The sequence below is a fragment of the Magnolia sinica genome, chromosome 8, assembly GCF_029962835.1.
Source record: "Magnolia sinica isolate HGM2019 chromosome 8, MsV1, whole genome shotgun sequence".
NCBI lineage: Eukaryota > Viridiplantae > Streptophyta > Magnoliopsida > Magnoliales > Magnoliaceae > Magnolia > Magnolia sinica.
The window spans coordinates 86,478,995-86,491,825 of record NC_080580.1 but is presented as its reverse complement, the minus strand read 5'-3'; the positions used below and the strand labels follow the sequence as shown (position 1 = coordinate 86,491,825).

Sequence of the window (12,831 nt, the reverse complement as noted above, 5' to 3'; positions counted from 1 at the left end):
ATGTTGTTGTTGGTTGTGTGTGTACTATATCACGTTTTTAGGAGGTAGGGCAGACGGGCATTAAAGATTTGAGATCTATGAACTGTGCTGTAGTGGGCAAGTGGTTATGGAGATTAAATATCAAAGATAAGCAAGTTCTCTCTTGTAAATATGGGAGACAAGAGTGACGGCAGTTTACTCAAGGGGTTTCTCAATGCAGTGTTCGGCTTTTTAGAAGGAGGTGGTGTTGGAAGAAACTCAAGTCTTTTTGGAGGTTTGTCTTATGTAGTAGGTGATGGAACTCATATTCAATTGTTTTGGAAAGACGCTTGGTGTAACAGCAGACCGGGTCATACTACATCTTATCAGATCAACTCGTTGATTGTAATCAACCTATGCAATAGACTATTAAATAGTGCTTGATTGGAATTAACCTATGTAATAATCTATTGCATTGTGCCTATGGGAGTTTTGTGCTCTCATTGTTGGTCCCAAGCCTGGAAAAAGGATTAGGGTTGCGTTAGATTGGCATCTGACATCAAACTTATGCCATAACTTCCATTTGAATCTGAACAATATGACATTCCAAACAAAAGACTTGATGACCTATGGTCTAATTGAAGATATGGCCCTTGATAAAGTGGAATGGCAGAAACGGATCCATGTAGTTGACCCCAATTAGTTGGGAACTTGGGATAAGGCTTTGATGATGGTGGGGGTGGTGGTGATGATGATGCTACATCTCATCAGATCTGGGGCCAACTATTTCCTAATGCTTCAATTTTGATGGGGATAGGTGGTATGGTCTCCTCAATTTCACAGAAATCTTACAGATGGGGAATCCAAGGATTTCGTGAGATCACAACATTGAATTCAAAAATTTTCTCCTCTCCCCAGAATATTGACAAATAGCATTGGAAGCTTGAAACTCTGGTACATTCTCACCTAAACCATTCTATTGCCTGATAGGAAGAAGGTTGTGGTTGATATAGAAGCGATTCCTAGTCCTCTGGAAGTGGTTATCATGGTTTTAAAAATCGATTATGATACAAATATATGTAACCATTGCCGTCGCCCTTGTTAAGCGATAAGGGTGCGAACTTGTCTATTTTTTCTGAAACCTACTTCGTGGCATTACGATGCCGGGAATATCAAACCCCCTAACTCATATTCAGTTCGCAGATGATACGCTTATATTCTCTGAAGCCTCAGATGAGAAAATCGGGCACCTCCTCATTGCTCTACGCTGTTTTGAAGCGGTATCGGGTATAAGGATCAATCTGAACAAATCGAAGCTTCTCGGAGTTAATGTCCCACAGAAGTCTCTTCAGAAATTTTCTTCCATGCTCGGTTGTCGTATCGAGTCCTTCCCAACTTATTTTGTTGGTCTGCCCCTATCAGTGGGTTCCCCGCCGAAGAGCATGTGGGATAGGGTCACCAGTAAATTTCAAAAGTACCTGGCTTCTTGAAAATGCCGGCATCTGTCTTTGGGTGGTTGGTTGACGCTGATCAAAGCAGCGCTATCCAGTCTCCCCCTATATTTCATGTCGTTATTCAGATGCCCGGGGTCGGTGCTTAAGACTATGGAAAAAACTCGTAGGGACTTCCTGTGGTTTGGTAAAGAAAATCAGAGTAAGTTTCATTTGCTTGAATGGACTCGGAAGGAGCAGGTCCTCAGGACCAAGCAGGGTGTGCCGAATCGGTTACGTATCGGCCGTATCGGTCGATACGTAACGGTAACGGTGCGAACCGTTACCCGTTTCGGGGCGGTATCGGCCGATACGATTTTTTGTACCCGTATCGGCCGATACGGGCCCGTTACGGGGTGTAACGGCCGTAACGGGCCCGAAACGGTAACTTTTTTTTTTTTCATTTTTAGCTCGTTTTTTGCTGTTTTTTTGAAACCTTTTGCTTCCAAACTGTTTTTCACTCCTTCTACTACTAATTTCGACCAACCTTAGCTAGGTATTTGAGATAAAAACACATTATATCACAAATTTTTTTGAATCAAAGCTCGGTGGGCCATTTTTCAGAAATTCGTCAAAAATAGGTATTTATACTTTTTTTAATATGTTTTGCTGTTTTAATCATGTCATATGATGTGTTAATCATAGTAGAACATGTTAATGTACATTTTACAGATTTGGGGTGCCATTTAATAATTTTTTAATATTTTTTTCTATTTACGCATGAATTTTGGCCCATTTTTTTAAAATTCGAAAAATCAAATTTTAATGGTTGTTTTGCTGTTTTAATCATGCCATTTGATGTGTTAATCATAGCAGAACATGTTAATGTGCATTTTACAGATTTGGGGTGCCATTTTATATTTTTTAATATTTTTTTCTATTTACGCATTTATTTTGGCCCTTTTTTGAAAATTCGAAAAATCATTTTTTAATGATTCTTTTGCTGTTTTAATGACATCATATGATGTGTTAATCATAGTAGAACATGTTAATGTGCATTTTACAGATTTGGGGTGCCATTTTATATTTTTTTAATATTTTTTTCTATTTACGCATTTATTTTGGCCCTTTTTTTGAAAATTCGAAAAATCATTTTTTAATGATTCTTTTGCTGTTTTAATGACATCATATGATGTGTTAATCATAGTAGAACATGTTAATGTGCATTTTACAGATTTGGGGTGCCATTTTATATATTTTTATATTTTTTTCTATTTACGCATTTATTTTGGCCCTTTTTTTGAAAATTCGAAAAATCATTTTTTAATGATTCTTTTGCTGTTTTAATGACATCATATGATGTGTTAATCATAGTAGAACATGTTAATGTGCATTTTACAGATTTGGGGTCCCATTTTATATTTTTTTAATATTTTTTTCTATTTACGCATTTATTTCGGCCCTTTTTTGAAAATTCAAAAAATCATTTTTTAATGATTCTTTTGCTGTTTTAATGATGTCATATGATGTGTTAATCATAGTAGAACATGTTAATGTGCAATTTACATATTTGGGGTGCCATTTTATATTTTTTTTAATATTTTTTTCTATTTACGCATTTATTTCGGCCCTTTTTTTGAAAATTCGAAAAATCATTTTTTAATGATTCTTTTGCTGTTTTAATGATGTCATATAATGTGTTAATCATAGTAGAACATGTTAATGTGCATTTTACATATTTGGGGTGCCATTTTATATTTTTTTATATATTTTTTTCTATTTACGCATGAATTTTGGCCGTCAAAAATAATTGCAAACACCTAAATGTAAGATATTTTCATATTACATTCATTCTAATATATTTATCATTGATAGTAGATAGTTAGAAAATTAAATATATGAATTTTGTAGTCAAATTCAGCTGGTTCATAAATTCATCCGATAGTCCGATACAACTTCTCACCAAAGAGTGGACCGTTACACCACCATAAACATGTTCCAATTTATAAATGAATGCATATTTGGAATGCTTAGAATATTCCGGATTTAATCCATATTTTTCATATTTTTTTGACAAAAAAAAAAATTTTGCACCGTTACCCGTTACGGGCCGTTACGCCCCGTATCCGTATCGGTTTTGGAGGTCACCGTTACGCCAACCGATACCGATACGGGATACCTTGGCTCAAACAGAACGAGGTGAATGAAGCAAGTATGTTGTTGTTGGTTGTGTGTGTACTATATCACGTTTTTAGGAGGTAGGGCAGACGGGCATTAAAGATTTGAGATCTATGAACTGTGCTGTAGTGGGCAAGTGGTTATGGAGATTAAATGTCAAAGATAAGCAAGTTCTCTCTTGTAAATATGGGAGCCAAGAGTGACGGCAGTTTACTCAAGGGGTTTCTCAATACAGCGTTCGGCTTTTTAGAAGGAGGTGGTGTTGGAAGAAACTCAAGTCTTTTTGGAGGTTTGTCTTATGTAGTAGGTGATGGAACTCATATTCAATTGTTTTGGAAAGACGCTTGGTGTAACAGCAGACCGGGTCATACTACATCTTATCAGATCAACTCGTTGATTGTAATCAACCTATGCAATAGACTATTAAATAGTGCTTGATTGGAATTAACCTATGTAATATATTAAATTGTGCCTATGGGAGTTTTGTGCTGTCATTGTTGGTCCAAAGCCTAGATAAAAGAGGTTTGCAATTGGCAGATGGTGTCAGACTTATGCCATAGCTTCCAACATATATCTGAACAATATGACATTCCAAACAAAAGACTTGATGACCTATGGTCTAATTGAAGATATGGCCCTTGATAAAGTGGAATGGCAGAAACGGATCCATGTAGTTGACCCCAATTAGTTGGGAACTTGGGATAAGGCTTTGATGATGGTGGGGGTGGTGGTGATGATGATGCTACATCTCATCAGATCTGGGGCCAACTATTTCCTAATGCTTCAATTTTGATGGGGATAGGTGGTATGGTCTCCTCAATTTCACAGAAATCTTACAGATGGGGAATCCAAGGATTTCGTGAGATCACAACATTGAATTCAAAAATTTTCTCTTCTCCCCAGAATATTGACAAATAGCATTGGAAGCTTGAAACTCTAGTACATTCTCACCTAAACCATTCTATTACCTGATAGGAAGAAGGTTGTGGTTGATATAGAAGTGATTCCTAGTCCTCTGGGAGTAGTTATCATGGTTTTAAAAATCGATTATGATACAAATATATGTAACCATTGCCGTCGCCCTTGTTAAGCGATAAGGGCGTGAACTTGTCTATTTTTTCTGAAGCCTACTTCGTGGCATTACGATGCCGGGAGTATCAAACCCCCTAACTCATATTCAGTTTGCAGATGATATGCTTATATTCTCTGAAGCCTCAGATGAGAAAATCGAGCACCTCATTGCTCTACGCTGTTTTAAAGCAGTATCGGGTATAAGGATCAATCTGAACAAATCGAAGCTTCTTGGAGTTAATGTCCCGCAGAAGTCTCTTCAGAAATTTTCTTCCATGCTCTATTGTCGTATCGAGTCCTTCCCAACTTATTTTGTTGGTCTGCCCCTATCAGTGGGCTCCCCGCCGAAGAGCATGTAGGATAGGGTCACCAGTAAATTTCAAAAGTACCTGGCTTCTTGAAAATGCCGGCATCTGTCTTTGGGTGGTTGGTTGACGCTGATCAAAGCAGCGCTATCCAGTCTCCCCCTATATTTCATGTCGTTATTCAGATGCCCGGGGTCGGTGCTTAAGACTATGGAAAAAACTCGTAGGGACTTCCTGTGGTTTGGTAAAGAAAATCAGAGTAAGTTTCATTTGCTTGAATGGACTCTAAGTGTGCAAAGTTTTCAGCGAGGGAGGTGCGAATGTGAAGATTCTAAAGTTAATGAATTCCGTGTTGGTTGTGTGTGTACTATATCACGTTTTTAGGAGGTAGGGCAGACGGGCATTAAAGATTTGAGATCTATGAACTGTGCTGTAGTGGGCAAGTGGCAAGTGGTTATGGAGATTAAATGTCAAAGATAAGCAAGTTCTCTCTTGTAAATATGGGAGCCAAGAGTGACGGCAGTTTACTCAAGGGGTTTCTCAATACAGCGTTCGGCTTTTTAGAAGGAGGTGGTGTTGGAAGAAACTCAAGTCTTTTTGGATGGTTTGTCTTATGTTGTAGGTGATGGAACTCATATTCAATTGTTTTGGAAAGACGCTTGGTGTAACAACAGACCGGGTCATACTACATCTTATCAGATCAACTCGTTGATTGTAATCAACCTATGCAATAGACTATTAAATAGTGCTTGATTGGAATTAACCTATGTAATAATCTATTGCATTGTGCCTATGGGAGTTTTGTGCTCTCATTGCTGGTCCCAAGCCTGGAAAAAGGAGTAGGGTTGCGTTAGATTGGCATCTGACATCAAACTTATGCCATAACTTCCATTTGAATCTGAACAATATGACATTCCAAACAAAAGACTTGATGACCTATGGTCTAATTGAAGATATGGCCCTTGATAAAGTGGAATGGCAGAAACGGATCCATGTAGTTGACCCCAATTAGTTGGGAACTTGGGATAAGGCTTTGATGATGGTGGGGGTGGTGGTGATGATGATGCTACATCTCATCAGATCTGGGGCCAACTATTTCCTAATGCTTCAATTTTGATGGGGATAGGTGGTATGGTCTCCTCAATTTCACAGAAATCTTACAGATGGGGAATCCAAGGATTTCGTGAGATCACAACATTGAATTCAAAAATTTTCTCTCCCCAGAATATTGACAAATAGCATTGGAAGCTTGAAACTCTAGTACATTCTCACCTAAACCATTCTATTGCCTGATAGGAAGAAGGTTGTGGTTGATATAGAAGCGATTCCTAGTCCTCTGGAAGTGGTTATCATGGTTTTAAAAATCGATTATGATACAAATATATGTAACCATTGCCGTCGCCCTTGTTAAGCGATAAGGGTGCGAACTTGTCTATTTTTTCTGAAACCTACTTCGTGGCATTACGATGCCGGGAATATCAAACCCCCTAACTCATATTCAGTTCGCAGATGATACGCTTATATTCTCTGAAGCCTCAGATGAGAAAATCGGGCACCTCCTCATTGCTCTACGCTGTTTTGAAGCGGTATCGGGTATAAGGATCAATCTGAACAAATCGAAGCTTCTCGGAGTTAATGTCCCACAGAAGTCTCTTCAGAAATTTTCTTCCATGCTCGGTTGTCGTATCGAGTCCTTCCCAACTTATTTTGTTGGTCTGCCCCTATCAGTGGGTTCCCCGCCGAAGAGCATGTGGGATAGGGTCACCAGCAAATTTCAAAAGTACCTGGCTTCCTGAAAATGCTGGTATCTGTCTTTGGGTGGTCGGTTGACGCTGATCAAAGCAGCGCTATCCAGTCTCCCCCTATATTTCATGTCGTTATTCAGAGGCCTGGGGTCGGTGCTTAAGACTATGGAAAAAACTCGAAGGGACTTCCTATGGTTTGGTAAAGAAAATTAGAGTAAGTTTCATTGGCTTGAATGGACTCTAAGTGTGCAAAGTTTTCAGCGAGGGAGGTGCGAATGTGAAGATTCTGAAGTTAATGAATTCTGCGCTGTTGTTGGTTGTGTGTGTACTATATCACGTTTTTAGGGGGTAGGGCAGACGGGCATTAAAGATTTGAGATCTATGAACTGTGCTGTAGTGGGCAAGTGGTTATGGAGATTAAATATCAAAGATAAGCAAGTTCTCTCTTGTAAATATGGGAGCCAAGAGTGACGGCAGTTTACTCAAGGGGTTTCTCAATGCAGTGTTCGGCTTTTTAGAAGGAGGTGGTGTTGGAAGAAACTCAAGTCTTTTTGGATGGTTTGTCTTATGTTGTAGGTGATGGAACTCATATTCAATTGTTTTGGAAAGACGCTTGGTGTAACAACAGACCGGGTCATACTACATCTTATCAGATCAACTCGTTGATTGTAATCAACCTATGCAATAGACTATTAAATAGTGCTTGATTGGAATTAACCTATGTAATAATCTATTGCATTGTGCCTATGGGAGTTTTGTGCTCTCATTGCTGGTCCCAAGCCTGGAAAAAGGAGTAGGGTTGCGTTAGATTGGCATCTGACATCAAACTTATGCCATAACTTCCATTTGAATCTGAACAATATGACATTCCAAACAAAAGACTTGATGACCTATGGTCTAATTGAAGATATGGCCCTTGATAAAGTGGAATGGCAGAAACGGATCCATGTAGTTGACCCCAATTAGTTGGGAACTTGGGATAAGGCTTTGATGATGGTGGGGGTGGTGGTGATGATGATGCTACATCTCATCAGATCTGGGGCCAACTATTTCCTAATGCTTCAATTTTTATGGGGATAGGTGGTATGGTCTCCTCAATTTCACAGAAATCTTACAGATGGGGAATCCAAGGATTTTGTGAGATCACAACATTGAATTCAAAAATTTTCTCTTCTCCCCAGAATATTGACAAATAGCATTGGAAGCTTGAAACTCTAGTACATTCTCACCTAAACCATTCTATTACCTGATAGGAAGAAGGTTGTGGTTGATATAGAAGTGATTCCTAGTCCTCTGGGAGTAGTTATCATGGTTTTAAAAATCGATTATGATACAAATATATGTAACCATTGCCGTCGCCCTTGTTAAGCGATAAGGGCGTGAACTTGTCTATTTTTTCTGAAGCCTACTTCGTGGCATTACGATGCCGGGAGTATCAAACCCCCTAACTCATATTCAGTTTGCAGATGATATGCTTATATTCTCTGAAGCCTCAGATGAGAAAATCGAGCACCTCATTGCTCTACGCTGTTTTAAAGCAGTATCGGGTATAAGGATCAATCTGAACAAATCGAAGCTTCTTGGAGTTAATGTCCCGCAGAAGTCTCTTCAGAAATTTTCTTCCATGCTCTATTGTCGTATCGAGTCCTTCCCAACTTATTTTGTTGGTCTGCCCCTATCAGTGGGCTCCCCGCCGAAGAGCATGTAGGATAGGGTCACCAGTAAATTTCAAAAGTACCTGGCTTCTTGAAAATGCCGGCATCTGTCTTTGGGTGGTTGGTTGACGCTGATCAAAGCAGCGCTATCCAGTCTCCCCCTATATTTCATGTCGTTATTCAGATGCCCGGGGTCGGTGCTTAAGACTATGGAAAAAACTCGTAGGGACTTCCTGTGGTTTGGTAAAGAAAATCAGAGTAAGTTTCATTTGCTTGAATGGACTCTAAGTGTGCAAAGTTTTCAGCGAGGGAGGTGCGAATGTGAAGATTCTGAAGTTAATGAATTCCGCGCTGTTGGGTAAATGGGTTTGGTGATTTGCGTCGGAAAAGGATGCTCTCTGGAGTTCAATAGTTAAAGGCAAGTATAGTGCATCTCATGGGAATTGGTGGCCTAAAGATAGTTCGTATTACAGGGCGTCCCACATCTAGAAAGGAATTCTTAAGGCTAAAAATCCCGTTATTGCTAATAGTAAGTATGTGTTGGGCAATGGTTTAGCTACTCGATTCTGGGAAGATCTATGGCTTGGGGAAAAGCCTCTCAAATTCTCTTTTCTGCAAATCTATCGGCTCTCTCTTGACAGAGACATCCTTATTAATAGATGTGGCTACTTCACTTCGGTCCACTTTGTTTGGGACATAACATGCATCAGAAACCTTTATGATGGCGAGGCGGAGGAATACATGGCGCTGCACGATTACATCTCCAAATCTAAGATTATCTCCTCGCAGCCTGACAGTATTGAGTGGCTGCTTGAGAAGTCCGAGGCGTTCTCAGTCAGGTTCCTCTATGCCGTTATTTACTCTGCGGACAGGTCTCCATGTTTTGATGCGACTCCTTTTGTTTGGAAATATCACACTCCTAAGTTCAGATGTTTCGGGTGGTTAGCGGCTCGGAATAGAATTCTAACTATTGATAATCTGGCCAAGAGAGGCATGCAGATCGTCAACATTTGCCTGTGTTGCATGTGTCAGGAGGAATCCGTGAACCATTTGCTAGTTCACTGCTCCTTTATTTCTTCCATCTTCTCTCTCTCTCTCTCTCTCTCTCTCTCTCTCTCTCTCTCTCTGGTGTGTTCTGGAGTCAACCGCGAAGATGTTGATGGTGTGGAACGAGGTCAAGCTTGGAAAAAACAAATTGAAGATCTGGCGTATGACCATTCTTGCGATTTGGTGGGCCGTTTGGAAAGAAAGAAACGAAAGATGCTTCAATCACAGATCGTCTACTGTAAAGGCAGTGGGGGCTAGGGCTAAAAAGATGATTTTAGAATGGGCTGTCAATGTAAAGGATTTGAATAGTGTTGATCTTAGTTTTTTAGGTAGTTAGGTGCTTTCTACTATCTCAGCAGTTCTGTTTGTTTTGTTTCTCTTTTGCTTTTCTTCTTGTTTGTACCCCTCTTTTAATGGATTTTCAGTTGCCTTAACCTAAGTCTGTTTTTTAAAAAAATGGGCTGTATCATTTGATGCAGGCCAATGTACATGTACCCTGTATCGACACAACGCCGATAAGGGGCCAACCCTAGTTTGGCAATGGGCCAGGCCAGGCTTTGGATTTTGAACTGGTTGGGCTGGGTCTTCTGGCTGGGCCTATTCAAGATTTTGGTTTTGCCAGGCCCAAGCCTGGCCCATTGCCAGCCTTTGGCCAACACGGCTGATATAGACTGATATGGCCATAAATGGCCAATTTAAATTTTTTTCCCCAACTTTTCTATAGTTCCTCACTTGTTTCTTCATTTCAACCATGGTGGGAACTTTGAAAACTCATTTTATACTAGATCTAGGCTATCTTGGGGATCAACATGCAACATGAAGTATTTGAATGTGCATTTGTTGTGTATTGCTTCTACTCCCCTTAAGCATTTCTTCCCTCATATCCTTTCTAGCATCTGATTGAGACTAGAAGGCTATTGGATCTATGTCTGCATTCCCATTGAGTCACCGTGGAGGTCCTTGATACTAGAATCAGTTTCATTCAATCAACATGAAGGTCTTTGATACTAGTCAAATTATTCACTTCAATCAACATGGAGGTTTTTAATGGTAGTTTCTACTAATAGGTAATTTTGTGCACCCAAATAGTCTATTATTTTGTTTGTTTATCATTCTTGTGGCATACTGAAAGGGAATTTGATCTCTTAATTGGTACGCATTCCTCCTTCAGAACTAAATTCCTTTTCAGTCTTGCTGCATCTCAAGGTAATGCTGGAACTATATCTGTAATGGATCTAGACAAAAGTTCATTTTTATGTAATCTGAAGATGTTTAGGTTTGACTGATTGAATTTTTTAACTTGTATGCATGCCTATAATAGGGAGATCTTCTGTATGGAATTTGCTGATTATTGTACTAACATGGAATGCTGTAGATTATGATGCTCACATTTGTTTTTTCCTCTTTCTGGCGAACTCTGGGTGCAGGAAATGTTGCGCCCAATTCCAGTTGCTCTAGCATCTTGCACCCGCTTCTTTGAAGCAATGTCTGCAATGAGGGAATCACTTGCGACACTTCAGCATTTGCGCGTGGGCCCGTCCTCCTTGCCCATGACACCTGCAAAAGATAATTCTCAAGGGGTAGGGGAACCCGAATGTGTGACACCACTGCCTCCTTGGCAAGAAGAGGCAAGCTCTGATGACCTAGTCAGAAGCAATAGGAGACAAGGGGTGGAGAACCAGCGGGAGGATGAAGATGGAAAAAGTGAGGTCGGTGACCCTAATCGGGTGGATTCCATGAGCCAAAGGAGGTTGTCTTGGCCCCCCTCAGTCAAGAAGAGTATATGAGATGCAACAATTTCTTGTGTTTTTGTTCCATATGTTGATTCATTTCTGATGCCTCTTTGTATTTTTGGACGGGATATCAATTGTGAGATGGTCCTTTTGTATTGTTTAGATATAGGTATTCATTTGTTTGTGATGGTTAGGACTCACAATGTGTGTTGTGTTCTACTGTTTGAGAAAAATACATGTTCAACTATTTGAGAGAAGCATCAAGAAAAAAAAATCATGTTTCTGTGTTTTCGAGGACTTACAGGGTCCTGATGAATCATGATGTGAATAACATCCAGGTGCACACAGTATGTAATAGGTACAAGTGGGCCCACAGTTTCGTAATTCAGACACCGGTATCATTAGAAGGCATACTTCACATGAGGCGCCAGGTTGGGAAGAAAGTGGCACATGTTCAGACTTTGAGATTGTTCTATGCTCATGCTCAAAGGAAAATACCAAGAATTAAAGGGTTAATGCTTAATGCCCTTAATGTAATTGGGCATTCAGAAGGGGCATCCTGAAGAAAAGAAGTGTGCAATTCAGTAGTGAAAGCAGGCAAGCGTAAGAATGCCAAAGGGCGTTCGATGGTGTCATCAGGGGCACTATCCTGAAGAAGCCAAACTGCTAATAAAGGCAATATAATAATAAAAAAAATGCGTGGAAGCACATTGATGTGTTGGGCCCTATTCAGATTGGGGATGCCCCAAAACCCATCTAGATTGAATGATGCTAGATGTTCACACCCCAAGTGCGGGGTTGTGATGTAGTAATAAACTCGGTTAGACCGAGGTCGAATCCACAGTGACCGAAACTTGTACGTGATCTCGAAACTAGGTAGAAATAGAACAAGCAAAAGATAAAATCTAAATTAAGTGGATTTGAAGAATACTTGTGAAATAAATTATCTAGAACTTAAGGAATTGAAGAAGGAAACTAGGGATTCGGAGGATCCACTTGTAGAGATCGGGAGATCTTATGCCTGTCTCAATCATGGAAATCAAATTGAACCTACTTGATCTAGTCTTCACAAGATAAAAGATATATGAATTAGAATGGATTCCATCATCTAACCATGCCGAGGAGAACAACACGATTAAACTAATTACCAACCAATCAACAATATATGAGGATCAGGAAGGGTACTGTCATCCTACCATGCTCATGGAGCAATGATGAACAACAGGGCTTCCTGACTTCATAAACATAAAAGGGGAAAGAAATATTTAGAGCCATTGCAAACCCATTGTAATTTTAGTCATAACAGACCATTAAAGACTAAGAAAAATATTCCTTATAATAATCACTAAATCAAATTCAGTTTATGAAGTTTAAAGGCACAAAGTAGAATCTCCCATCTCGCTACAGGCTTCACCTCTTAGCCCTAGCTAAGAGGTTTAGCCTAACATGGATAGGCTATACATCTTAAAAGAATAAATAACATGGATAGAAAAACTAACTGAAAAAAAAAACTAACTGTTACTCTCTCTCCATATCCCTGCTTCAACCAAACTCCCAGCCGTAGATGCTCCCAACGAGCACAAACCAAAACTGAGCTCCCTCCTGACGTGCAGCCAACCAAAACCGAGCACCCTTGCTCCCTGTCTTTTTCCCCAGCCGTGCACAGCAGCAGCAGCCAAACTCCCTGTTACTTCCAATCCTCCAACCGA

General features: G+C 39.9%; 1 protein-coding gene across 1 annotated transcript in view; it reads left to right on the top strand.

The window, feature by feature from the left end:
* LOC131253585 (AUGMIN subunit 2) overlaps positions 1-11,379 on the top strand; it is a 36,318-nt gene extending 24,939 nt beyond the window's left edge. The window contains exon 6 of the mRNA XM_058254640.1: positions 10,817-11,379. Coding sequence (XP_058110623.1) covers positions 10,817-11,176 — 360 coding nt within the window. The 3' untranslated portion in view covers positions 11,177-11,379. The remainder of the gene's footprint in view (positions 1-10,816) is intronic.
* Positions 11,380-12,831: the final 1,452 nt, after the last annotated feature.